The sequence below is a fragment of the Capricornis sumatraensis genome, chromosome X (genome assembly GCF_032405125.1).
Source record: "Capricornis sumatraensis isolate serow.1 chromosome X, serow.2, whole genome shotgun sequence".
Classification (NCBI taxonomy): domain Eukaryota; kingdom Metazoa; phylum Chordata; class Mammalia; order Artiodactyla; family Bovidae; genus Capricornis; species Capricornis sumatraensis.
Window position 1 is genome coordinate 142,904,242 of NC_091092.1, and position 25,622 is coordinate 142,929,863.

General features: G+C 50.5%; 1 protein-coding gene across 1 annotated transcript in view; it reads right to left on the bottom strand.

Annotated features, from left to right (window-relative positions):
* The window catches only part of SHROOM2 (shroom family member 2), a 146,471-nt gene that overhangs the window by 63,761 nt on the left and 57,088 nt on the right, over positions 1–25,622 (bottom strand). The window contains exon 2 of the mRNA XM_068963331.1: positions 13,489–13,640. Coding sequence (XP_068819432.1) covers positions 13,489–13,640 — 152 coding nt within the window. The remainder of the gene's footprint in view (positions 1–13,488; positions 13,641–25,622) is intronic.

Consider the following 25,622-nt stretch of genomic DNA (forward strand, 5'->3'; position numbering starts at 1 on the left):
TGGCGTGCTGTGATTCATGGGGTCGCAAAGAGTCGGACACGACTGAGCAACTGAACTGAACTGAACTGATGTCTACACACAGGTTTCCCAGGTGGCTCAGTGGTAAAGAGGCAACCTGCCAATGCAAGGAGATGCAGGAGATGAAGGTTCGATCCCTGGGTCGGGAAGATCCCCTGGAGGAGGAGATGGCAACCCACTCCAGGATTCTTGCCTGGAGAATCCCATGGACAGAGGAGCCTGGGGGGTTACAGTCCATGGGGTCACAAAGAGTTAAACCCGACTGAGTGACTAAAGAATGTCTATACACTGATACATGTTTCTACTTTGAGAAGACACAGCCAGGGTCACAGTACTAATTATGGCTTTTAAAAACAAATGAAAGCACAGTGGAAAGGGTGGAACCCACAAGCTCTAAGTAAGGAACTGGGGCTACTGGGGACAGTGAAATTTTCCTAAAATGTGTCTGCTCTTGTCAGATCTTCAGACTTTCCTAGAGCATAGTAAACATACCTGGGAATCAAGGGAGGCTCCCTGATAGCCCAGCTGGTAAAGAATCCACCTGCAATGCAGGAGACCCTGGTTCAGTTTCCTGGGTCGGGAAGATCCCCTGGAGAAGGGATTAGCTACCCACCCACTCCAGTATTCTTGGGCTTCCCTGGTGGCTCAGCTGGTAAAGAATCTGTCTGTAATGAAGGAGACCTGGGTTCCATCCCTGGGTTGGGAAGATACCCTGGAGCAGGGAAAGGCTACCCACTCCAGTATTCTGGCCTGGAGAATTTTATAGTCCACGGAGTTGCAGAGTCGGACACGACCGAACAACTTTCTCTTTTCAGGTGGTTTGTCAGCCCCTCTGGCGGCTGAAACAGCAGGGTTTTTTAAATTTTTCTTTTTTTCCTTTTTTTAAGAATTTACTTATTTATTTATTTATCGGGTCTTGGTTGTGGCACACCAAGATCTTCATTGCATCCTGTGGGGCACATGGACCGTCTAGTTATGGCATGCGGGCTTTCTTGTTGCACAGCACGTGGGATCCTGGTTCCCCAACCAGGGCTCGAACCAGCGTCTCCTGTGCTGCAAGGCAGATCTTTAACCACTGGACCACCGGGGAGGTGGCCCCTGGGGTTGTCTGGATGAGAGAGACGAGGGTGACTGGCTGAGAGCTGATCTCTGGCATCACAGTCATTGGGACCAGACTGGGCAGCAAGGCGCGGGGGACCAAACGCTGCTCTGGCACCACCTAGAGTGCCCAGGTGGAACAAACACAGGAGGGGCAGATACAAGATGCTCATCTCAGTAAAAGGCTTGAGTTTCTTCCTACACAAGATAAACATTTGTGTGGCTTTCAACCATCAGGAGCCCGCCAGTGTGGGGCCATGAGGGGTGCACAGGCCACCAGTGAGCCAGTGGGGTCGCTCAGTCATGTCTGGCTCTTTGTGATCCCATGGACTGTAAGCCTACCACGCTCCTCTGTCCATGGGATTTTCTCCAGGCAAGAGCACTGGAGTGGGTTGCCATTTTCCTTCTCCGGGGGAATCTTCCCGATCCCGGGGATCAAACCCAGGTCTCCCTGTATTGCAGGCAGGTGCTTTTGCCATCTTAGCCACCAGGCACTGGCCACAGGACGCGTCAAAACAAGACACCCCAATGTGAGGGGACAAGGGATACCTGCTCGGGGTTAACTGCCTCATGTGTGTGGGTAGGAAAGACCCACACCACAGCTAAAGTGCCCTAGAGCCCTTGGGGACGGGGAGCCCCAGAAGACACCAAACAGGAGTGGACCTGAGTGCTATGGAAGGAACACCCCCCCCTCACCGCCCCCACCACGGGCCCCAGTCGGACACATGCCAGCTTGGCTGCGGGAAACCAGCAAGGACGCCCCTTTCCGGGAGGGAGGAGGCTGGCATAGCTCAGCCCAGAGATGCCCAAAGCTGTGCGGGCAGGGATGCTCAGGAGAAAAGAGCCCAAATCCGACCAGGGCAGGGGGTGCTGACGCCCCCCCACCGTGTGGGGAGCTCTGAATTCCAGCAGTTCCAGAAAATTCTTTTCTCAAAAAAAAGCAATAAACAAAAATCACATGAGTGCTGGGTTATTTTCCTAACCTTTCCAAATGCAGCAAAGCAGCCGCTGCCTCAGAAAATACACAGCCTGCATGTGACCCGCAAGCACGGCGGGCCTGAGAGTACAGGCTGTGCAGGCTGGGAGGCCAGCGGGGAGGCAGGGCCTCGGCTGGACACCGTGACAGGGGGACCACAGGGTGTGCGGGCTGCAGGTGACGCTGGCCATGGGGAAACTTCTTGGGGAATAAACCCCAAGTGACGCTTGGGGACATCTTAAAAGCAAGAGTTGGAGTAGACGGCAGTGGGGAGGGCCTTGCAGATGAAGGAGAGCCTGGAAAGTCCTGCAGATGCTTCCCACTGAGTACTAGGGTGACCGAGATGAGCACCAGGTAGGGAGCCCCCGGAGCGTCCAGACGCAGGGGGACAGAGATCGGCATGATGCTGATGGTGCTTCCAGGCTGGAGGAGAGCCAAAACCACACCCTTTTTATTAAGTGTTTTGAAACCAACACATCCCAAAGCACCAGCCTACAGACACTAGGAAAAGACTCTTGAGAGTCCCTGGGACTGCAGGGAGATCCAACCAATCCATCCTAAGGAAAATCTGTCCTGAATATTCATTGGAAGGACTGATGCTGAAGCTGAAACCCCATACTTTGGCCACCTCATGCGAAGAGCTGACTCACTGGAAAAGACCCTGATGCTGGGAAAGATGGAAGGTGGGAGGAGAAGGGGGCGACAGAGGACGAGATGGCTGGATGGCATCAGCGACTCATTGGACGTGAGTTTGAGCAAACTCCGGGAGTTGGTGATGGAAAGGAGGCCTGGCATGCTGCAGTCCCTGGGGTCACCAAGAGTCAGACACGACTGAGCGACCGAACAAAACAGACACTGAATGAAGCCCGCCCTGAGCTGTGGCTGCCTTCCTGCCCTGGTCAAGCCTCTCCATCTCCAGAGCTGTCTCTGCCTCCCACCGCTCCAAGGTCCCGGCAACTCAGCTCTGCAGATCGGGCCCTCGCTCCACAACCCTCAGCAGCTGCCAGTGGCCAGGGAGCGACACCCAGGCCCCTGGAGAGCTGTTGTGCACTCCCTGGGCGGGCTGCCCACACTGGCACAAGGCCTCCTGGCCATTCAGAGGCGAGCTGGGGTCTGAGACGCACAGCTCAAGCCCCGGGCTAACCCCTACCCTGCTGAGCATCCCCTGTGCCAGCCTCTTTAGGAGGCCTTGGCATCGCTGACATAGGGCCACGTCTGTGTCTCCAACCTGGCTCAGCCTTCAGAGAACAGCTCGACGTGGGGGTCGGCTTCCAGCCTTCCCTCCTTCTGTCACCGCTTGTCAGAGCTTTCCTGGTCCCTGCCCATCACCCACTCAGCTGCCAGCGCCCCCAAGGGCAGGAACCAAGGGGATGACGTTGGCGGCCTGGCTGGAGCGCTTCCGACGTATGTGAATGAATAAAAAACACACGTCAGAGCCGTCTGTCGAGTGGCGGAGTGTTTCCCCCCACCCCCACCCCACCCCCCACCGACCTCCGCAAGCAGTGATCTGACAATACGGAGCTGTGGATGGTGACATCATTCTTGATGAAAGGCGATTAAGAGGTCATTATTTCCTGCCTTTATACAGAAGGAGAAAAGAAGTGAAGATAAAAATTCCCAAGCGACCTCAATGGCTGAAACTGATACCAGACATCAAAGCAGCAAAGCCAAATGCCACGGCCGGCAGCATCCGCATGGGATCAAAGCTTCAGAGTTCCACCCCATGAAGCCGGGGCACCCCTTATCTGTCCCCTAGCCAGGACAAGCGCATACTTGTCTCCACCAGTCGTGTTCTCTGGATGTATTTACAGGAAAGACCACACAGACACGCCACACAATGAACACAGGCAGAAGGCAGACAGACCCAAAAGACTCGGCTGTCTTTCTGTTAACTTCTGCAAAGGGGGCTGGGGGGCGGCTATCTCACCCAGCACTGTTGTTGTTGCTGTTGTTTACTCGATTAGTCGTGTCCCACTCTTTTGCGACCCCAGGGGCTGTAGCCCGCCAGGCTCCTCTGCCCATGGGACTCTCCAGGCAAGAATACTGGAGTGGATCTTCCCTATGCAAAGGGATGGAACCCTGGATTGGCAGGCGGATTCTTTACCCACTGAGCCACCAGTGAAGCCCAACTCAGCACCAGAAACACTAAAAATGCTTTGTCCAAACCACCAGAAATCATAGTGCATATCCCCAGTTGTTGAACACACAGTTTCGTTCAAGTCAATGTTTTCATAAAAGTACCAACACAACTTTCTTGGCTACATTTCAACCCTACAATGGATATTTTGGTCAAGATACCACAGACACTCAAAGCTGCAACCATTAACTAACTCTAAGTTAAAAAAAGGTACAACCATTAACATAACCAACTATAAATATAAATTAACATAACTACATATAACATAACTGAATATAAGCAACAGAGCTGGTGAGTCCAGAGTGTACAAACAAAAATATGTGCAACATTCTCTGCGTGCCTTAAGATATTAGAAACCATCACCTTTCCCACACCACATGTCATCAACATCACTTGCATGCCTTTCAACGAAACACAAATCTTAACTGTTTACCACTCTCTTCTTGGCTCAGAGTAGCAAACATCTCACATAACTCACCTGATTCACTTGCTTAAGCCATACACTAAATCTACATCTGAAAAGAAGCAACCTTTCCCCAAATAAAGCAGTTCTGTTCCGTGTGAGTTCCACACCCCCCCATTTTATTTAATAACAGCAAGTCTGATCTTTGTGGTGTTTTTTTTTACCCTCCTGATTTAACGTAATAAAAACAGCCCAAGCAAGACAACATCTGCCCAATATAAACCCGTGAGTCTACTCTATTTTAACAAGCAAGCAAGCATAGTGGGTAATGGCCATAAGCCCCCAAACGCTCAAAAGAGAAACTTTTCCCCTAAAATGTGAATGATGTCTCTCAGACCACTCTGCAGAAGCATCCTGGGTAAGACAGACACCCTGAACACACAGAGTTTCTGCCCCAGGAAGAGCTCTCCAGGAGGGGAAGGGGAGATGAGGGGGGGGGGAGAAGGGAGGGGAGAGGGAGAAGGGAGGGGGAAGGGGGAGGGGCGGGGAGGGGAGAAGGGAGATGGGAGGGGGAGAGAGAGAAGGGGAGGGGGAGAAGGGAGGGGGAAGGGGAGGGAGAGTGGGGGGAGAAAGAGGAGGGGAGAATGGGGGAGGGGAGAAGGGGGGAGATGGGGGAGGGAGGGGAGGGGAGGGGGAGAAAGAGGGAAGCATCTCCAGTAAGGAACACATACCCCTGAACACACAGTTTCTGTCCCAGGAAGAGCTCTCAAGAGGGAAGGGGGGCTGGGAAGAAGGGTGGGGAGGGGGACAGGGGGAGGGGGAGAAGGCGGGAGAAGAGGGAGAAGGGAGAAGAGGGGAGGGGGAGGGGGAGAAGGGGAGAGAAGAGGGAGAAGGGAGAAGAGGGGAGGGGGAGAAGGGAGGGGGAGAAGGGGGGGAGGGAGGGAAGCATCTCCAGTAAGATACACATCCCCCTGAACACACAGCGTTTCTGTCCTAGGAAGAGCTCTAGAGGAGGGGAGGGGGGCTGGGAAGAAGGGGAGGAAGGGGAGAAGGAGGAGGAATGGGAGAAGGGGGAGGAATGGGAGAAGGGGGAGGGGAGAAAGGGCAGGGGGAGAAGGGAGGGGGGGAGGGGGAGAAGGGAGGTGGGGGGGAGGAGGGATGGGGAGGGAGAGACACAACCTGCCCAGTCCTAGCCACCCCTCTCCTCTTGCAGCTTCAGGAGCATCTCCACTCATCACTGCTGGGGCCACGCACAGAGCAGCCTGCTCAGGACAGCTGCGAGGAGCCAGAGGCAGATGGGAGGCCGGACACGACACTGGTTCGGTGTAGTGCAGAACTCACGGCACCTCAGGGCTGTGGAGAAACCCACACGTGTGGCAGGAAACCTGCTCCAAGCAGGCGTGCGTGCTGTCATTGGAGCAGACACCTGCCTTCTTTAAATGCGTCACTATGCCACAGCGTCTGGCTAACCCTCACCACCTCCTGCAGCAAAAGCCTGCATCCCTGGGTGTTAATATGCTTCTGAATGTGAGCTTAGCCTGGAATCAGAGTCACAGAAGGCTTTAAGGCGTCCGGCAAAGACGCAGAAAGGAACAAAGAATCTGCCTTATGGACAGTGCGGTCCTGGCAAAACGGATCACGGCAGCGGGCGGACCACTCGAGAGTGAGATGAAAGATGAAGTGGCAGGCGAGGCTCATTGTCAACAAGATTCATATTCACCAGATAAATGTGGCAGAAGGACCAAAAGAGCCATTCCAAGTGTCAAGGTATAGTTTATAGCATGATACTTAGAAGAAATTTTCCATACGGTGATTGAAATTCCATGTATTCCTAAAAGAGAGCTAAACATATGGTCAATTGCCTGGAGCGGAGGACTGTGGATGAGATTCGGGCGCTATGCATGCAGAGGTTTTTAATGCATGTTTGACAGCACCCAGCAGACACAGCCTGAACCCAGCACTGGTGAGAACTCCCCATTCCTCAGCACGTCTCCATCAGCGTCTCCAACAGCAAGGGGCTTACGGACACTTTCCCCGTTAATCTGGAAAATGCCACAAGTGACCCAGTTTCGGGTCTTAACCTTTTCCAAGCGCATTTGCTTAAGCCAGTGGCATGACCTTGGTGGCCGCCCAGCAAAACAGCCGGCGGCCCTCAGGGAAATACCAGGGGCCCTCAGGGAAATACAGGCAGCCCTCAAGGAAATACCGCTGCCCATATCCCTCCCACACCTGCCCATCAGGATCTCCAGGGTGGGGAAGACAGGTGTACCGAAGACAGACCAGGAGACGTTCCCACATCCGCCTGAACTTCCCTGTGTGCAGCAGTTCCTTGGCCAAGAAAGAGGGAACAACAAAGCGCCCAGGAGGTAGGCCAGCGGCTCCTCCTGCTCCCCGAGTCCTGACTCCAGGCAGACGCCAGCATGAGCCTGGGCACCTCAGAGGAGGACGTATGTGCACCTATGGGGCTCCTGTGACCCTTCTTTGTTCCCTGACAACACGACTCTGGGAGGGAGGCAGTGCTGGCTCTCATCCGTCCAGGAAAGAAGCTTGGCTGCAGACAGACAGTGATCGGGGTTCTGGTCCCCCAAGGCACTGCCTTCTGGGCCCCGGCTTCTAAATGATGACAAGATATGCGGGGCCTGAGAAACCAGATGTCTCCACTTTGTGACTCTAGGCAAGGACGAGAAAGACAAACACACCCAGCAGACATCACCAGCGGGAGGGAAGTATGTCAACCACAATTTCCACTTTGGGACTGCCCTGGTGGTCCAGTGGTGAAGAATCATCCGCCTGGCAATGCAGGGGTTGCACGTTCGATCCCTGGTCCGGGAAGATGCCCCAGGCCTCGGAGCAACCAAGCCCACGTGTGACCACTACTGAGCCCATGCTCCAAAACAACAGAAGCCCACTGCAATGAGCAGCGCACACACTGCGAACAGAGTAGACCACCGCCCCCACCAGCTCCCCACAACCAGAGACAAGCCTGTGCAACAACGAAGACCTAGCATAGACCCCGCCCTGAAAAGAAAACAAAAAAACAACAAGACCAAACCAACCAACCAGAAAAGACTGCCCACGTTGTTCACAAAGCCTGTTTCACCTTGAGGTGCATACATGGCTTTCCACAGAACCTCCCAGAGCAACCCAAGCTGCACTGGCCACTCTCACCATCAGGACCCTAAGCTGTCCTCAGTCTTTATCAGAAAAGCCACCTTTTTCTTAAGGTGCCTGGGGTGGTTAGGTACTTAAGGGTTAAGGAAGCGCCGCTGCCATCTGGTCAACCTCCAACATTGGATTACTTGTGCGTTGGTGGCTCAGTCAACGAATTCACTGCAGAATGCCTTTATAATCACTTAAAAAAAAAACAAAAACAAGTATGTGATCTACTGTGGAGTTCTACATGGAATCTGGGTCTCCTGCATTGCAGGTGGTCTCTTTACCTGACTGAGGGCACCAGGGAAGCCTCAGGCATAAAACACTAGAACACTGCTCTTCTCAGACATACAAGTCAGATTAGTGATTGCCTAGGGATGGAGACAGATGAGAATGGGGAGATTAGACAGAGAAGGATACGGGCTTCCCAGGCAGTGCAGTGGTAAAGAATCTACCTGCCAATGCAGGAGACACAGGACACTTGGGTTCAATCTCTGGGTCGGGAAGATCCTGGAGAAAGGAACAGCAACCCACTGCAGTATTCTCGCCTACAGAATCCCAAGGACTAAGGAGCCTGGCGGGCTGGAGTCCATGGGGTGGCAAAGAGTCAGACATGACTGAGTGATCGAGCAGAGAAGGATACATGGTATTGATTTAAGAACTCAATTTTAAAAGCACTCACAGGACTTCCTGGGTATACCTAGTGGCTAAGACTCCATGCTCCCAATGCAGGGGGCCCAGGTTCAATTCCTGGTCAGGGGACATGCTGAGGCTAACACCTGGCACAGCCAAACAAAAAAAAAATAATTTAATTTAAAAATATAACTTAGTTTGGAGTTTTAAAAGTCCTTACAATGTGCATCATCTCACACGCTAGTAAAGTAATGCTCAAAATTCTCCAAGCCAGGCTTCAGCAATACGTGAACCGTGAACTCCCTGATGTTCAAGCTGGTTTTAGAAAAGGCAGAGGAACCAGAGATCAAATTGCCAACATCCGCTGGATCATGGAAAAAGCAAGAGAGTTCCAGAAAAACATCTATTTCTGCTTTATTGACTATGCCAAAGCCTTTGACTGTGTGGATCACAATAAACTGTGGAAAATTCTGAAAGAGATAGGCATATCAGACCACCTGACCTGCCTCTTGGAGAAACCTGTATGCAGGTCAGAAAGCAATAGTTAGAACTGGACATGGAACAACAGACTGGTTCCAAATAGGAAAAGGAGTACATCAAGGCTGTATATTGTCACCCTGCTTATTTAACTTCTATGCAGAGTACATCAAGAGAAACGCTGGGCTGGAAGAAGCACCAGCTGGAATCAAGATTGCCGGGAGAAATATCAATAACCTCAGATATGCAGATAACACCACCCTTATGGCAGAAAGTGAAGAGGAACTAAATAGCCTCTTGATGAAAGAGGAGAGTGAAAAGTTGGCTTAAAGCTCAACATTCAGAAAACTAAGATCATGGCATCTGGTCCCATCACTTCATGGGAAATAGATGGGGAAAGAGTGGAAACAGTGACAGACTTTATTTTGGGGGGCTCCAAAATCACTGCAGATGGTGACTGCAGCCATGAAATTAAAAGACGCTTACTCCTTGGAAGGAAAGTTATGACCAACCTAGATAGCATATTCAAAAGCAGAGACATTACTTTGCCAACAAAGGTCCGTCTAGTCAAGGCTATGGTTTTTCCAGTGGTCATGTACGGATGTGAGTTGGACTGCAAAGAAAGATAAGCACCGAAGAATTGATGCTTTTGAACTGTGGTGTTGGAGAAGACTCTTGAGAGGCCCTTGTACTGCAAGGAGGTCCAGTCAGTCCATCCTAAAGGAGATCAGTCCTGGGTGTTCATTGGAAGGACTGATGCAAAAGCTGAAACTCCAATACTTTGGCCACCCCATGCGAAGAGCTGACTCATTGGAAAAGACCTTGATGCGGGGAGGGATTGGGGGCAGGAGGAGAAGGGGATGACAGAGGATGAGATGGCTGGATGGCATCACCAACTCGATGGACATTAGTTTGAGTGAACTCCGGGAGTTGGTGATGGACAGGGAGGCCTGGTGTGCTGCGATTCATGGGGTCGCAAAGAGTTGGACACGGCTGAGCGACTGAACTGAACTATGTGCATCATCAGGATTTAAAGCAGGAATTCACCGTGTGGCAGGTAACGGTAACAGATTCTAATATTAACTAGCTCCCTGGTTTGTAAAATTCACCAGTTTATAAAGTTTTATTCATATTTCTGGGCAAAATCCATTTCAGAGTTTTCCAGTAGGCAAAATAACACCTCCCTGTGTGCGTGCTCTGTCACTCAGTCGTATCCGACTCTTTGCGACCCCGTGGACTGTAGCCCGCCAGGCTCCTCTGTTCATGGGATTCTCCAGGCAAGAATACTGGAGTGGGTTGCCACTTCCTCCTCCAGGGGATCTTTCCAACCCAGGGATCGGACCCGTGTCTGCTGCATTGGCAGGAGGATTCTTTACCACTGAGCCACCTGGGAAGCCCAAATAATACCTACACACAGCATTAAAATTTAATATAAAATGACTTAGAATTTTTAAAAATATCTAAGCTTGTTATTCAAAGTGTGTGTGTGTGTGTGTGTGTGTTTTTAAAAAAAGCATGTGAACCAACCACTTGTTTTGGTTTTATAACGTGTTATACATGTTATGTTACTTACATTCCTAAGCTCAGTCACTCAGTTGCCTCTGAGTCTTTTTGACCCCATGGACTGTAGCCCTCCAGGCTCCTCTGTCCATGGGATTCTCCAGGCCAGAATACTGGAGTGGGTTGCCATTTCTTTCTCCACGTTTCTTAGATTACTAAGCCCTTGCAAACTAGATAATCATTCTGGACACCCGTCACTTAAAGAGAACCTGGGTATGCAGAATGCAAAAGAGAGTCTACACTGGGGCCTCCCCTCTGCCCTTCAGAGTCCAAATCTGACCGTGTTCCCATGGGTCTTTAGACACCCACTTGTCCCCACCAGCAAGCAGGCCCCCAGGCCTCCTCTCCGTCCTCCCACCACCAGTTCTCACAGCTTGTGCTCCGAACAGAACTCAGATCGTCTTGTTTTCAGACCCTTACATATGTTCCTCGAATTCAGAACAAGCTTCTGAACACATGCAAGGGTGTCCCACCCTTTCTGTCCACTGGACAGAAATGCCTATTTCAAGCAATAAAAGCATCTGTCACCTATCCCATCCACAAAGGCAGTGAAAACAAACTTCACAAGGCACGTACTGTCTGACTCTAAATCTCCCAGGCGAGGAATGGACCACGATGACTTACACACACGCAGACTTTGGTGCAAAGGCATCACAGCACAGCACTGTCTGCTACACGAATACTCCAGAAGCACCATAAACGTCTACACAGAGAGATCTGTTACCACATGGTGGACCATCCGGACCTCGGAGCATCATGGGGTCGTTAGGACAAGTCATGAGTCAGACCTCAGGGTGCTCAACGTGGAACAAACTCCACTTTCATCTGTAAACACACAAGCACCTGTTTCTAAAAGGAAACCTAAGAGCGTAGTACTGACATGGCAGCTCTCCGGAGAGGCAAAACGAGGGGATGGAGTTGGGGTGGGGGAAAGGCTGATGGATTCCATGCAATTCCTTTTTGAAAGTGAATATTGGGACTTGCCTGGTGGTCCCGTGGCTAAGCAACTAGGCTCTGAATGCAGCACGCCAGGGGTTCCAGCCCTGGTCAGGGAACTAGATCCCAGGTACCACAACTAAGACCTGGCACACCCAAATAAATAAAAATAAAATAAATATGACATGAAAAGTGAAATGTTTTCCCACGTCCACATGTCACTCTCAGTACTGATAAATGCAGAATAAAAAAATCACACTTGGAGAAAACTGTAGCTGGTACTCCAGCACCCACCCCTAACGAGTGCTTGTTTTGACCACTGCGCAGTGAGCAAACCCTTTGGGGACACTGCGTAAAACCCTGAGGTCAACGACTGCTTCTGGGGGACCAAACCTGCTGCTGACCCCTGGGAACACACCACACCGAACCCCAAAGGTTCTCCTCTTTAAAAGTGCAGAGGTCGATGAGGTGACCCCAAAGAAATGCTACACCACGACAGCATCTCTCACGTCCCTTCCACCCCGAAGGGCTCAGAAACAGCCACGCCGGGACACTAGTTTCCTGATTTACTAGGACAATCGCCTATTCCACAGAACAATGAGGCTGCTCCGTTAATGTGGCAAAGAACAAAACTTTTTCCTTCTTCACTTTCTGAACCTCCTCCGTGGATGCTATTTTGGTTCCCCCCAAAAAATCCTTTGGGATATGTCTTCAAATCTACTAAAAACTGAAGTACGAGGGGAGGTCAATTTACTTTTTAAAATTTACAGCCAATCTTGGAAAAGACTGGACTAATTCTGTTAACAAAAGGCAGGTCAACACTGTACTGTGAATGAGCCAACTGTGAAATACCAAGTGGAGGATTATTTCTCTATATAAAAGCAGTCACGGGAATTTCTTGGCTGTACAGTGGTTAAGACTCTGGCTCCATTACTTCCGGGCCCTGAGTCTGATCTCTCGTCAGGGAACTAAGATCTTGCAAGAATTCCATGGAATGCTCTAGGCACGAATACTGGAGTGGGTAGCCGTTCCCTTCTCCAGGGGTTTTTCCCAACCCAGGGATCGAACCCGGGTCTCCCACATTGCAGGTGGATTCCTTCCCAGCTGAGCCACCAGGGAAGTCCAAGAATACTGGAGTGGGTAGCCTATCCCTTCTCCAGGGGATCTTCCCGACCCAGGAACTGAACCGTGGTCTGCTGCACTGCAGGCAGATTCTTTACCAGCTGAGCCACCAGAGAAGCCAGGAAGCTTTGTAGCCAGCGTGGCCCAAAACAATCACCAAAACCTCTGAGCTGCCCAGCTGTACTGTTCTAGTTCCTACATGTAAAAGCATCATGTCCCCAATTTCACTCTCTGACCCCCTCAAATTATCCCAACTCCTATTCACAATGTGCTTTCTATGCAAGTATGCTTGCCTGCCCCAGAGCTCAGTACAGTGCTAGAAACACCTGGATGTCTGCATACATCACTCCACGTTAGCATGAGACCCGAAAATCCGGTAGCCTGCCACCTTGTGTTAAAAATGGGCCATGACACTTTGCTTCATTTAGAGAATCAGCTATTGCCAGGAATAAGACTTAAGGAATCAAAATCACTTCATAAGTCAAAAATTAACACTCAGCAGTAATGAAAGAAGGAATCTTGTAAGAACTGACCGTTACCAGGAGCTCTGCTCAATACTATGTGACAAGCACAGGAAAAGAATCTAAAAAAGAGTGTGTGTATATATATACATGTATGTATGTATAACTGATTCAATTTGCTGTCTTTTCTAAAGAGTCAGCCGTTTGCATCAGGTGGCCAAAGTATCGGAGCTTTAGCTAAGTTAACTATACTCCAACATAAAACTAAGTAAAACAAAGAAGAAAAGGAAATCTTTCAAATTTGTGATGTTGGATTTATCCTTGGCCAAGAGATGAATCACTCATGTACTTCCTAAGTGTACACGCTCACACATGTATGCACAGACACACACACACAAACACACACACGTCCACATCGGGACTGTCACAGTTGACACAGGGCAGCCAACAGACTCCACGCTTTGACGGCCTGCTCATCTCTGTTCGTAAACAAGGCTTGACGCCCAGGTCTTACCTTTTCACCACCAGCTTCAGGGTCTTATGCGACCCCTTCACCAGGCAGATGGCCTCCTGTCTAAACCCGGACAGACCGACGTCATTGATGCCCACGATCTCGTCTCCGGCCAGCAGTTTGTCCACGGCTGCGGCTTTGCTGCCTTCTTCAACCTGCAATGCAGAAAGAGGGTCCATGAGCTCCCCACACCGAACGAGCAAACCAATCCCCAGGACACAGACAGGAGGATGTGTTGGTGACAGCTCCGTGCCACCCACCAGTTCTCGGACGACCCAGGAGTGAAGGGATCCAGCTTGGGCCCCGATTCCCTGTGGCAGACCAGGGATGCACCCTTCTCCTGGTTTGTACCCCTCATCCAGTCTGCACCTGCAAGGCCTACCTTTTACGGAAGGGGCAGCAGAGCACACAGACACTCAAAAACACACCAGAAACAGGGGATCCAGACGGACCCCTTTCTCTCTGGATCTCCTTCCTCCAAAAAGAAAAAAAACAGATGGGTGTTTTAAAATTATTGACAAGTTATGTCTCACCCATCAATCCTGCACCTAGAGCTTCCCTGGGGGTCCTGTGGTTAAAGAATCTGCCTGCCAATGCAGGAGACATGGGTTAGATCCCTGGTCAGGGAAGAGTCCGTGTCCCACAGCGCAAGTAAGCTCGTGCACGACAAGCGCTGAGCCTGGGCTCCAGAGCCCGGGGGGCCACAACTACTGAAGCCTGTGCACCCAAGAGCCCGTGTTCTGCAACAAGAGAAGCCATCGCAAGGAGACGTCCACATGCCGCAAGTGGACAGGGGCCCTTGCTCGTCACAATTGGAGAAAGCCCACATGCACCAACAAAAGACCCACCGGAGCCAAAAAAAACAGATTTTTTTTTTTAAGTCCTGCACCTAGGACATTTTCTGTAACAGGTTTCTTTCACTGTTGTTTTTTTTTTAAATTTCTGTAACCGCTCTATTTAGCTATAAGTCAAATACACACCAATCCACCCATGTACACACGAATGAATGGACTGTTAGTTGTACTCAGAGTCATCCAACCATCACCACCCACCCAGCTGAGAACAGGCTTCCTAAGCCCAGAAGAAACCTCGTGTCTGTCAGCAGTCACTCTCCAGCCCTCCCCGGAAACCATGTACGTGTACATGTACACGTACGTACTGTGGACACTTGATGTACACAGTCATACAACAGGTGGGCTTTTGTGTCTGGCTTCCTTCAGTCATGATGTGTTTTCCAGGCACGTCTGTGTTGACCCCTGTGTTGGAACTCCGTTCCTTTTTATGGCTGAGTGACACTCCATCATACCAATCGACCACATTCGATTTATCTGTTCATCAGGGATGGATATATTTACTTTGTTTCTACTTATTGGGCTATTCAGTCAGTTCAGCTCAGTAGCTCAGTCGTATCCAACTCTTTGCCACCCCATGGACTACAGCACGCCAGGCCTCCCTGTCCATCACCCACTCCCAGAGTTTACTCAAACTCATGGCCATTGAGTCGGTGATGCCATCCAACCATCTCATCCTCTGTCGTTCCCTTCTCCTCTCACCTTCAGACTTTCCCTACATCAGGGTCTTTTTCAATGAGTCAGTTCTTCACATCAGGTGGCCAAAGTACTGGAGTTTCAGTATCAGTCCTTCCAATGAACACCCAGGACTGATCTCCTCTAGGATGGACTGGTTGGATCTCCTTGCAGTCCAAGGGACTCTCAAGAGTCTCCTCCAACATCACAGGTCAAAAGCATCAATTCTTCGGCGCTCAGCTTTCTTTAGAGTCCAACGGTCACATCCATACATTTGGCTGTCAGGGCCCCATGAACACGTTTGTGTGTGAATATGCATCCTCATTTCCCTTCGGTGCACAACTAACTAGGAGTAGAATGTCGGGGTCCTATGGTAACTAGGGTAAACATTTTGAGGACCTCCTACACTGCTTTAAAAAAAATTATCTATTTCGCTGTGCTGGGTCTTAGTTGCAACATGTGCCATCTTCCGTCTTCATTGTGGCATGGGGTCTTAGCTGTGGCAAGACCACAGGTCTCAGCTGTTCCTGACCATGGGATCAAACCCATGTGTATAAAACACTTCCTACTCAGAGTTACACACAATATGTACACAAGTGGACTGACCAACTCCTTAAAAGGATTTTAAGACTTTTATCCTGAGAATTTTCAATCTGTAAATCCTTAACCCAGCTTTTCTTATATAGCAATAATCCAACTAAGCATCGAGTAAGCCATCAAGTAACCAATTTACTTTCTGTACCAGCGCCCTGCAAACTGTGTGCTGTGCTTAGTCGCTCAGTCGTCTCCAGCTCTCTGCTACCCCATGGACTGCAGCCCGCCAGGCTCCCCGTCCATGTGATTCTCCAGGCCAGAATACTGGAGTGGGCTGCCATGCCCTCCTCCAGGGGACCTTCCAGGGGATCTTCCCAACCCAGGGATCAAACCCAGGTCTCCTGCACTGCAGGCAGATTCTTTACAGTCTGAGCCACTAGGGAAGCCCCAGAATACTGGAGTGGGTAGCCTGTCCCTTCTCCAGCAGAGCTTCCCGACCCAGGAATCGAACCGGGGTCTCCTGTACTGCAGGCGGATTCTTTACCACCTGAGCTACCAGGGAAGCCCTATGACCCATGAATCAAATCTAGCCAGCTAGGACTTCCCTGGTGGGCCAGTGGTTAAGACTCCATGCTCCCAATGCAGGAGGCCCGGGCCCCATCCCTGGCCAGAGAAGATCCCACATGCCAGGTGGGGTGCCCTCCCCTCACCCTCCCTGCAGAAAATCCAGCCAGCTGTCTTGTTTTTGTTTTGGGTAAATAAAATTTTACTGGAATACAACCACACCCATTTGTTTATACACTGCTACAGTCGGGGGCCCATAAAGCCAAAAATATTTACTACTTGGCTTGTTACTTTAAAAACAAAAGCTGTCAACCCCTGTTCTACACCAAAAAGCCATTCTTTGTACAAACTGCTAGGAAAACTAGTGAAGAAGATGACTGTTTATGTGCATACCAGGGTACAATTTTCCAAGTTCTCTGCGCTCCCACTATATGCCAGGGCTGGCCTGAAAATCAGTTCCAAACCTCACCAGGCACTAAAGCAACGAAACGTTCCTCCTCTGGGAGTTGTAGAGCTGGAAACGAAGCCACTGACAGGCTCAAAGATGAAACCACACGGTTACTTGGATCCGTCTCTCCGCCTGCACCCAAGGACAACTCAACCCCTCCTTAGGGGTAACAGAGGAAGTATTTATTGCAAGTTGACACCATAAACAAAACAGAATGAACAAAATGACCACTCCAAACAGAACTATGAAGCGATTCGTTCGGCTAACAACCGGTTTCCAAGTCTAGACGATTTTTAATCCCAACGTAATGACAGATCCCAACGTTAATAAGCTTCCACCCGGCCAAGATTACACACTCAGCCAGAAACAGCCAAGGTGAAGGACATGTGGTGGAGAATTTAGGTTTCAACATGCCCCAGCTGGGGGTGCCCAAGGGCTGTGTCCAATCCGAGGGTTGGTGGGCAGTTACCTGGGGTGGGAGGGAGGTGGGAGTCCCCGGGGAAAAAGATGGAGTGAACAGCAGGGGAAGAAACTTACAAGATTGGAGAGGCAGGGATGGAGGCTGCCCACACAGAAAACAGACCCATAAACAGCGGAGGACAGAATCCTTGGGCTGCCTGGCAGAAGAGGAAGAAGGAGCAGGAGATGGAGGAGAAAGAGGGGTGGGTGTCCCCAAAGAGAAAACAACCAGACACGCGCAGAGCTGGTGAATCTGAGCATCACAAGAAAGCCTTTAGGTGAAACCATGACGATGGAGGAAGCTGCAGGGTCTTAGGACAGGTTCTGAAGGCAGCCCTTCCTACAGGCAACTCATTACCTGTAACGACTCGGCCACGACCCGGTGAGCTTTTCCGTCTCATCCCCGCAAACCCTTGCACGTGAGACTCTCTCAAAGTGCTGTCATTAACGTCTGGCTAAGGGACTTGCCTGAAGGTCCAGTGGCTAAGACTCTGAGCTCCCAAATGCAGAGTGCCCAGGGTTCGATTCCATGGTCAGGGAACTAGATCCCACGTGCCACAACTAAAGATTCTGAACACTGCAATGAAGATGGAAGATCTTCAATGAAGATCTGGCTCAGACAAATAAATGAAAAATTTTTTGAACAAAGGTCTGGCTTGACCCGGAAGCCCAAATCACATCTGGTTGCTTTCCTTCATCTGCAAAGACTTAACAACTCCTGCTCCAGCTGCAAAGACCGCATTCCAAGGAAGCCCGTCTGCCTCACCCAAACCACACTCCACCTACACTCCCAGCAAAAACAAAATGGCTCCAGGTTTGGGAGACAGAGTAGCCGGGTATCTCTGCCTGCCTCAGCTTCCTTGCCAAGACAAAGCATTTGTCCAACGTTTTTCATGTTCATGGCAAAGAGAGCTGCAAACCAGGCAGCTTTGAAGACCTCGGGTCTGTACTCTTGACCCCATCAAGCTTCTCCCGTGAGGAAGACTTCATTAGGCTTGAACCTGGTGAAGCCCAGACCTGAAGCTGGCCCTAGGGCGCCAGGAATAAGGCTCTGCCCGTCGACTGTGTATAGTCTATCGTGCATTACACATGAGTCGTCATGCCTCGAACGCATCGAGCATTGCATACACGCACGCTCCTTTTATTGCCATCCTCTGTTTAACAGTCAAGAGAGTGCCGGGCATTGCCAGTCGCAGAGGGCACCGTCTGCAGAAGCCACAAACGGGGCAGTCCTGTTCTACAACTACCGGGCAAAGTTCTCAGTGTCCTTTGCTAAGGAAAAAAAAAAAGAACTCCCTTTACAAAAAGGCAGGCAGGCAAGGACCAAGGAATCCACACCCACCCACGATGCCTGTCCATGTACCCTGGTCAGAAGGAAAGCCCCAAGCTCACTTGCCAGGCCGAATATTCCGGTTTGGATTATTCAGTGGAATTCTGTTTGCCAAACTCCTGTTGAGTTTTTAGGGCTTCGAAGTGTCCAAAAATGAGCAGAGTGCCTTGCTGTCCTGATGGAAACATCTACTCTGGAAACAGCAAGAGAGAGGGAAGGGAAAAACAAAAGCCAGTCTATGGAAGTCTTTCTGGAAGCAAGCTTTCGTGTTTCATCCAACGGATGTTGTTACAGATGATCGAAGATGACACCCACCAAGGGCGGGGGGACCCCGATTCTCGTGAGAGCCGGGAGCCACTCAGGGAGGGACCGAGTCAGGGCAACGGGGGTGAGAGGGGAGGGGCTCGGGACTGGGGATGAAAGACCTTCACCCCCAGACAGCAGCTTGAAAGGGCCAGCAGAGATGGGCGTGGACATTCCATGGGAAGGGGTCAGGACACGGGCCCATCTGAAGAATGTCAGCCTGGAAAGTGCAGCACCCTGGCAAGGGGAGCCTTTGAAGATAAGGCCAGAAAGAGGAAGATGAGGAATTTGACCTTGAGTTTCAGAAGCTGGAAGGATACCCTGGAGGCAGTGGTGGGGCGGGGTGGGGGAGGGGGTCCCAGAAGGCCTGGCAGAGAAGCAGGGGAGTGACCCTGTATCATGCGAGCAAATGCTTGTCTAGCAGCTTCATCCTCTAGGTAGATAGGAGAAAGCATCTCTCCTGCCCAGAACACATCACAGATCGGCAGCCGCACGTGCTAAAACCAAGACAGGCCAGGGAACACAAACGCAAGCAAGGACTCTGGCAGCTGGGAAGGCAGGTTGAGGGACATATTCATTGATGGACATCAAGGGCCACTGCAGGAAAGGGGTGTGCAGTAGAGCTCAGATATGGAGCTTTGATGGCCTGGGAAAATCGCAACCACCGGAGATCAGAATGGAAGGGGGAGGAACGTTTAGATCCGGGATCAGATTTCAAAGGCCATGAATCATACCCGTGACTTATCAGCTATGACTAGAAAGCCATCCAGGGGAGAGCGTAAGACAGCACTGGCTTCTAGGAGCCAGGACAATCACTGACGTCACCTCCCCGGTCACCCTCCCGAGTTCCTTGTTCTCTGAAGCGAGAGCTGAGTCATCCAGGAAGAGGATCTAATTGCGAAGCAATCAGAGAGCGCATCTTTGGTAACAGAGAATCCCGGAGCGGCGGGGGTGGGGGGAATCAAAAACCTCCACTGAAATGTATCCAGACTTGCACATACTCTCATCACTGGTCTCTGTCTCCTTGGACAATCTCGGTGAATATCTTATCAGCCATCTGTGGAATTCAAGCTTCCCAAGAACTCTCAGTTCAGTTCCCATTCTTCACACTCCCATGGACTGCAGCATGCCAGGCTTCCCTGTCCATCACCAGCTCCTGGAGCTTGCTCAAACTAATGTCCACTGAGTGGGTGATGCCATCCAACCATCTCATCCTCTGTCGTCCCCTTCTCCTCCTGCCTTCAATCTTTCCCAGCGTGAGGGTCTTTTCCAATGAGTCAGTTCTTTGCATCAGGTGGCCAAAGGATTGGAGCTTCACCTTCAACATCAGTCCTTCCAATGAATATTCAGGACTGATTTCCTTCAGGATGGACTGGTTGGATCTCCTTGCAGTCCAAGGGGCTTCCAAGAGTCTTCTCCAACACCACAGTTCAAAAGCATCAATTCTTCGACACTCAGCTTTCTTTATAGTCCAACTCTCACATCCATACATGACCATTGGAAAGACCATAGCTTTGACTAGACGGGCCTTTGTTGGCAAAGTAGTTGAGTGGAGAATCCCATGGACAGAAGAGGCTAGCGGGCTATGGTCCACAGGGTTGCAGAGAGTTGGACACAACTGAAGCGACTTAGCACAGCACACATGTCCTGAGCATCAGCTGACTATTTCATGGGGGGGAATTTTTTTTAACACAAAACATACTCAATGGCAATCTGGTGTCACAATTGTGCACAAAATATGTCTTGAACATTTAAAATGACCTCGACTCCCAGGGGTTTTAGTAGAATCACTTCCCAAAGAAAAGCACTCCTTGATCTTGGCTCTTTCTTGTTCCACATCATGACACTCCAATCTCCCATAATGTGCCATGAACATGCCATGAAAAAGTGAAAATCGAGCATGCTGTGCTTACGATATTAAACGATGAGTTAATGGGACCTATATGATGGCACAGCCTATCAATATTTGGTTCCTCTTGGTGGCTTAAATGGTAAAGCATCTGCCTGCAATGCAGGAGACCTGGGTTCAATCCTAGGGTTGGAAAGATCCCCTGGAGAAGGAAATGGCACCCCATTCAAGTACTCTTGCCTGGAAAATCCCATGGACGGAGGAGCCTGGTAGGCTATAGTCCATGGGGTTGCAGAGAGTCGGACACGACTGAGCAACTTCACTGAGGAAAAGTAGCTTCTGCATTTTAGGCTAGAAAGTCACTGGAATATCTGTTTAGAAAGGAAAGTGAAGTTGCTCAGTTGTTTCCAACTCTTTGCAACCCCGTGGGCTGTAGTCTACCAGGCTCCTCAGTCCATGGAATTTTCCAGGCAAGAGTACTGGAGTGAGTCGCCATTTCCTTTTCCAGGGGAGCTTCCCAAACCAGGGATTGAACCCAGGTCTCCTGCATTGCAGGCAGACACTTTACCATCTGAGCCACCAGGGAAGCACCAGGAAGTTTAGAAAGGAAACTATGTAGTTTTTTAGATGTTCAGTACCTACATTAAGAAGGGTGTACACTGTTTACAATGGCCAGGGCATGGAAGCAACCTAGATGTCCATCAGCAGACGACTGGATAAGAAAGCTGTGGTCCTATACACAATGGCATATTACTCAGCCATTAGAAAGACTGCATTTGAATCAGTTCTAATGAGGTGAATGAAACTGGAGCCTATTATACAGAGTGAAGTAAGTCAGAAAGAAAAACACCAATTCAGTATACTAACACATATATATGGAATTTAGAAAGATGGTAACGATGACCCTATATGCGAGACAGCAAAAGAGACACAGATGTACAGAACAGACCTTTGGACTCTGTGGGAGAAGGCGAGGGTGGGATGATTTGAGAGAATAACCTTGAAACATGTATATTACCATATGTGAAACAGATCGCCAGTCCAGGTTTGATGCATGAGACAGGGTGCTTGGGGCTGGTGCACTGGGATGACCCAGAGGGATGGGATGGGAGGGAGGTGGAAGAGGGGTTTAGGATGGGGGACACATGTACACCCATGGCTGATTCATGTCAATGTATGGCAAAAACCACTACAATATTGTAAAGTAATTAGGCTCCAATTAAAATAAATTAATTTTTTAAAAAAGAAGGGTGTACACACTGAACTGTGTACAAATCCTCAAAACAACCAATAAAACTTCAATTAGAGGAAAATTACTTTCCTCGTGCTTGACAAAATGTTATCTCGAAAAACAAGGAAAGTGGTAACCACCTCCACATGGCCAAAAAAAGCCTAAGAAACCCCCACAGCAACCTCATACATTTCAGATTCAGAGGAACAAGTCTGCGTTTAGTCCCGCACATAAGAACATAAGGATGCACCCTGAAGATTCTAACACACTCCCTCCACTCATTGCCAAGGTGAGGGCTGCATCACACCGGGCTCCAAGACCAAGAAAGGCAGACATGGCCTGGAGAAGCAGACAGAGCCAGGCTGATGGACAGAGCAGGCCAAGGAGAAGTCTGAAGGACCTGGAGGCATCAGAGGCTGCAGTTAGCAACCAGAAGTCCACAGAGAAACAGGAAAGATGCTGACTGCTCAAGAAGACCATTTAAGAAACATAACTTTGGGAGGCAGGGGGCGGATCTTCCCTGGTGGTCTAATAGATACGAATTGCTTGCCAGTGGAGGGGAGACAGGTTCAATCCCTGGTCTGGGAAAATCCCACACGTTGCAGAGTAACTAGTCCCATGGGCCACAACTATTGAGCCCATGGTCTAGAGCCTGGGAGCCGCATCCAGTGAGCCCACGTGCTGCAAGTATGGAAGCCCTAGCGCCCGAGAGCCCACGCTCTGCAACACGAGAAGCCACCACAATGAGAAGCCTGTGCACGACAAATGGAAAGTGACAATGTTAGTTGCTCAGTCGTCTCCGACTCTCTGTGACCCTGTGGATTCTAGCCCGCCAGGCTCTTCTGTCCATGGGATTCTCCAGGCAAGAATACTGGAGTGGGATGCTACCCCACTGGAGTGGGATCCCCCTCCTCCAGGGGATCTTCCCCACCCAGGGATGGAACTCGGGTCTCCATAATTGCAGGCAGATTCTTTACCATTTGAGCCACCAGGGAAGCCCACCTCAGCTACTGGGTAGCCCTTACCTGCTGCGACTAGAGAAAGCCCTTGTGCAACAAGGAAGACCCAGCACAGCCAAAAACAAACTCATTAATTGTTGTTCAGTAGCTCAGTCCTGTTCAACTCTTTGCGACCCCATGGACTGCAGCACGCCAGGCTGCCCTGTCCTTCACCATCTCCCGGTGTTTGCTCAAACTCATGTTCATTAAGTCGGTGATGCCATCCAACCATCTCATCCTCTGTCGTCCCCTTCTCCTCCTGCCCTCAATCTTTCCCAGCATCAGCGTCTTTTCTAATGAGTCAGCTCTTCCCGGCAGGTGGCCGAAGTATTAAGAGAGCTTCAGCTTCAGCATCAGTCCTTCCAATGAATATTCAGGACTGATCTCCTTTAGGATGGACTTGTTGGAGCTCCTTGCAGTCTAAGGGGCTCTTAAGAGTCTTCTTCAATAGCACAGTTCAAAAGCATCAAATACATAAATAAAACAGTGCAATTTTTAAAAAAGAAACACAAAGGGAAGGAAATTTGCATCAGGGGGTCAGTGGTAGCAATTCAGAACCCAAGCGAGACTTGACAGGGAACCCTGACAGGACTGTTCAACTCTGAGCGCAGAGCCCACAGCCTCCCCAGGGGAAGACGAAGCCCAAGGTACATGACTGCTCTCCAAGAGGGGTGAACGTCCAGGGCCTCAGGGCTCTGCAGAGTCCTGAGCCTCAGGGACAGCACAGCACTTCGAAGAACACAGGCCAACCCGTGGAGGGGATGCTGTGTGCAGGGCAACACCCAGGGGGCATTTTCGGAACACCCCTGCCTGGCGAGGGGAAGTCACAATCCAGGAAAAAGGTGTGCAGAGGATACCCATTCCAGTGCCACGCCAGTTAGCAATGCAGTGCGTCTTAAGCGCAAATCACCAGTCACCAGCTGAGTGGTGATACTGGGGCTGCACAGGGGGACCTTTGGCAGGGGGTGGGGGGGGGGGGCAGGCTGTGCCTCGGGAAGTGTCGTCAGCAGAGGGCACCAGAGGGACACTGGTGAAGTCAGTGTCCCTCTGAAGTCAGCCCTGCTCCCGAGAGAAGGCAGTGTCTTGACTCTTCAAACCAATGGACTGCAACACGCCAGGCTTCCCTGTCCTTCACCATCTCCCAGAGCTTGCTCAAACTCATGTCCATTGACTTGGTGATGCCATCCAACCATCTCATCTTCTGTTGTCCCCTTCTCCTCCTGCCTTCAATCCTTCCCAGTATCAGGGTCTTTTCCAAGGAGTCAGTATCAGGTGGCCAGAGTATTGGAGTTTCAGCTCCAGCATCAGTCCTTCCAAAGAATGTTCAGGACTCACATCATTTAGGATGGACTGGTTGCATCTCCTTGCAGTTCTGTTGCTCAGTCGTGTCTTGCCTCTTTTCAAACCAATGGACTGCGGTGTGCCAGGCCTCCCTATCCACCACCAGCTCCCGGAGCTTGCTCAAACTCGCGTCCGCCGCATTGGTGATACCATCCAACCATCTTCATCCTCTGTCGTCCCATTCCCCATCCCGCCTTCAATCTTTGCCAGCATCAGAGAGGTCACCAGCCTCAAGCCCAGAAGTGGTGTCACTGTTCCTTCCAGCTGCCGTACTCTTCAGAGCTCTCTTTACCCCAAAGAGCACTTAGTTAATCATTCTTCACTAAGTTAATAATAAGGAAACGTCTGCTGATAGTAATTCTTTACACCCGGGGTGGTAAACTTCTGCACCGAGAGAGCCATATGGTAAGTTATTTTAAGCTTTGTTGGGGGGTGGGGGTGGTGTCTTCCGGTCTCCATGGCAACCACACAACCCCACCCAACAGACGAGCTGGAAGGGGCGTGTTGGTATGTGGCCAGTGCCCAGAAGCCTGCTTTCTATTAAGCAGCCCCTGTTCCAATTACTGCGCGCTTTCTGCCTCCCAACCGGACCCTGACGGATAGACAATTTCATGTGACAAGCATGGTGATGGAGGCATACATGGGCCCCAGCATCACAGAGCGGGGAGCAGTCAGACCAGAGGATTCGAAGAGGGGCTGACGATCAGGGATGCTTTCACAGAGATGAGGGTGAAGGCGCTAGGACGTCAGACTGAGCCCTACCACTTCACTGCAAGTTGGAGAACAGAAAGCGTTCGTGGCTCAGTCATGTCCGACTCTTTGCAACTGCATGGATCGTAGCCCGCCAGGGTCCTCTGTCCATGGGGATTCTCCAGGCTTACTGGAGTGGGTTGCCATGCCCTCCTCCCCCAGGGGATCTTCCCGACCCAGGGATCGAACCCAGGTCTCCAGTATGGCAGGCAGATTCTTCACCATCTGAGCCCAGCAGGGAAGCCTGACTGGAGAGAACTGGAGAATGAAGCCCACTTTATTGTTCTTGGTCTCAGTTTTCCACTCAAAACAATTCTGACAAGAGTTGGGGGGGTGGGGGGCCTGACAACCCAAGACCTTGCGAAGAATAAAAAGGAGACAAATTACGAAAATATGTTGCAAATTCAGAGTCTTATGCAAGTATTACTTAGAAAGCACGTTATTTAGAATTTGCTGGCATTCCAATCAGAACTGCAACCCAAGGGAGGCTCCTGGACTCTCAAGTTCCGTGACAAACGGTTCCCACTCCTAATCAATAACACGAGGAAATGAGACGCTTAAGGGGCAAAGGGAGATTGCTCCGTTTACAGACACCCCAAAGCTATTTGGGTACACTGGTTTCTAAGTCCTTGCATACCACACTGCTTGGGGGGAAGGTAAGCCCCAAAGTTCAGTTATCCTAGAAGCTCTTACTGTTTATTCTCAACCTACAGTTTCTTTTACCCGTGATGAGCTACTATACAGCTTTACAGAAAACTTTTAAAATACAACTCGTCGCCATTCACAAGATGGGGGGGGTGTCTT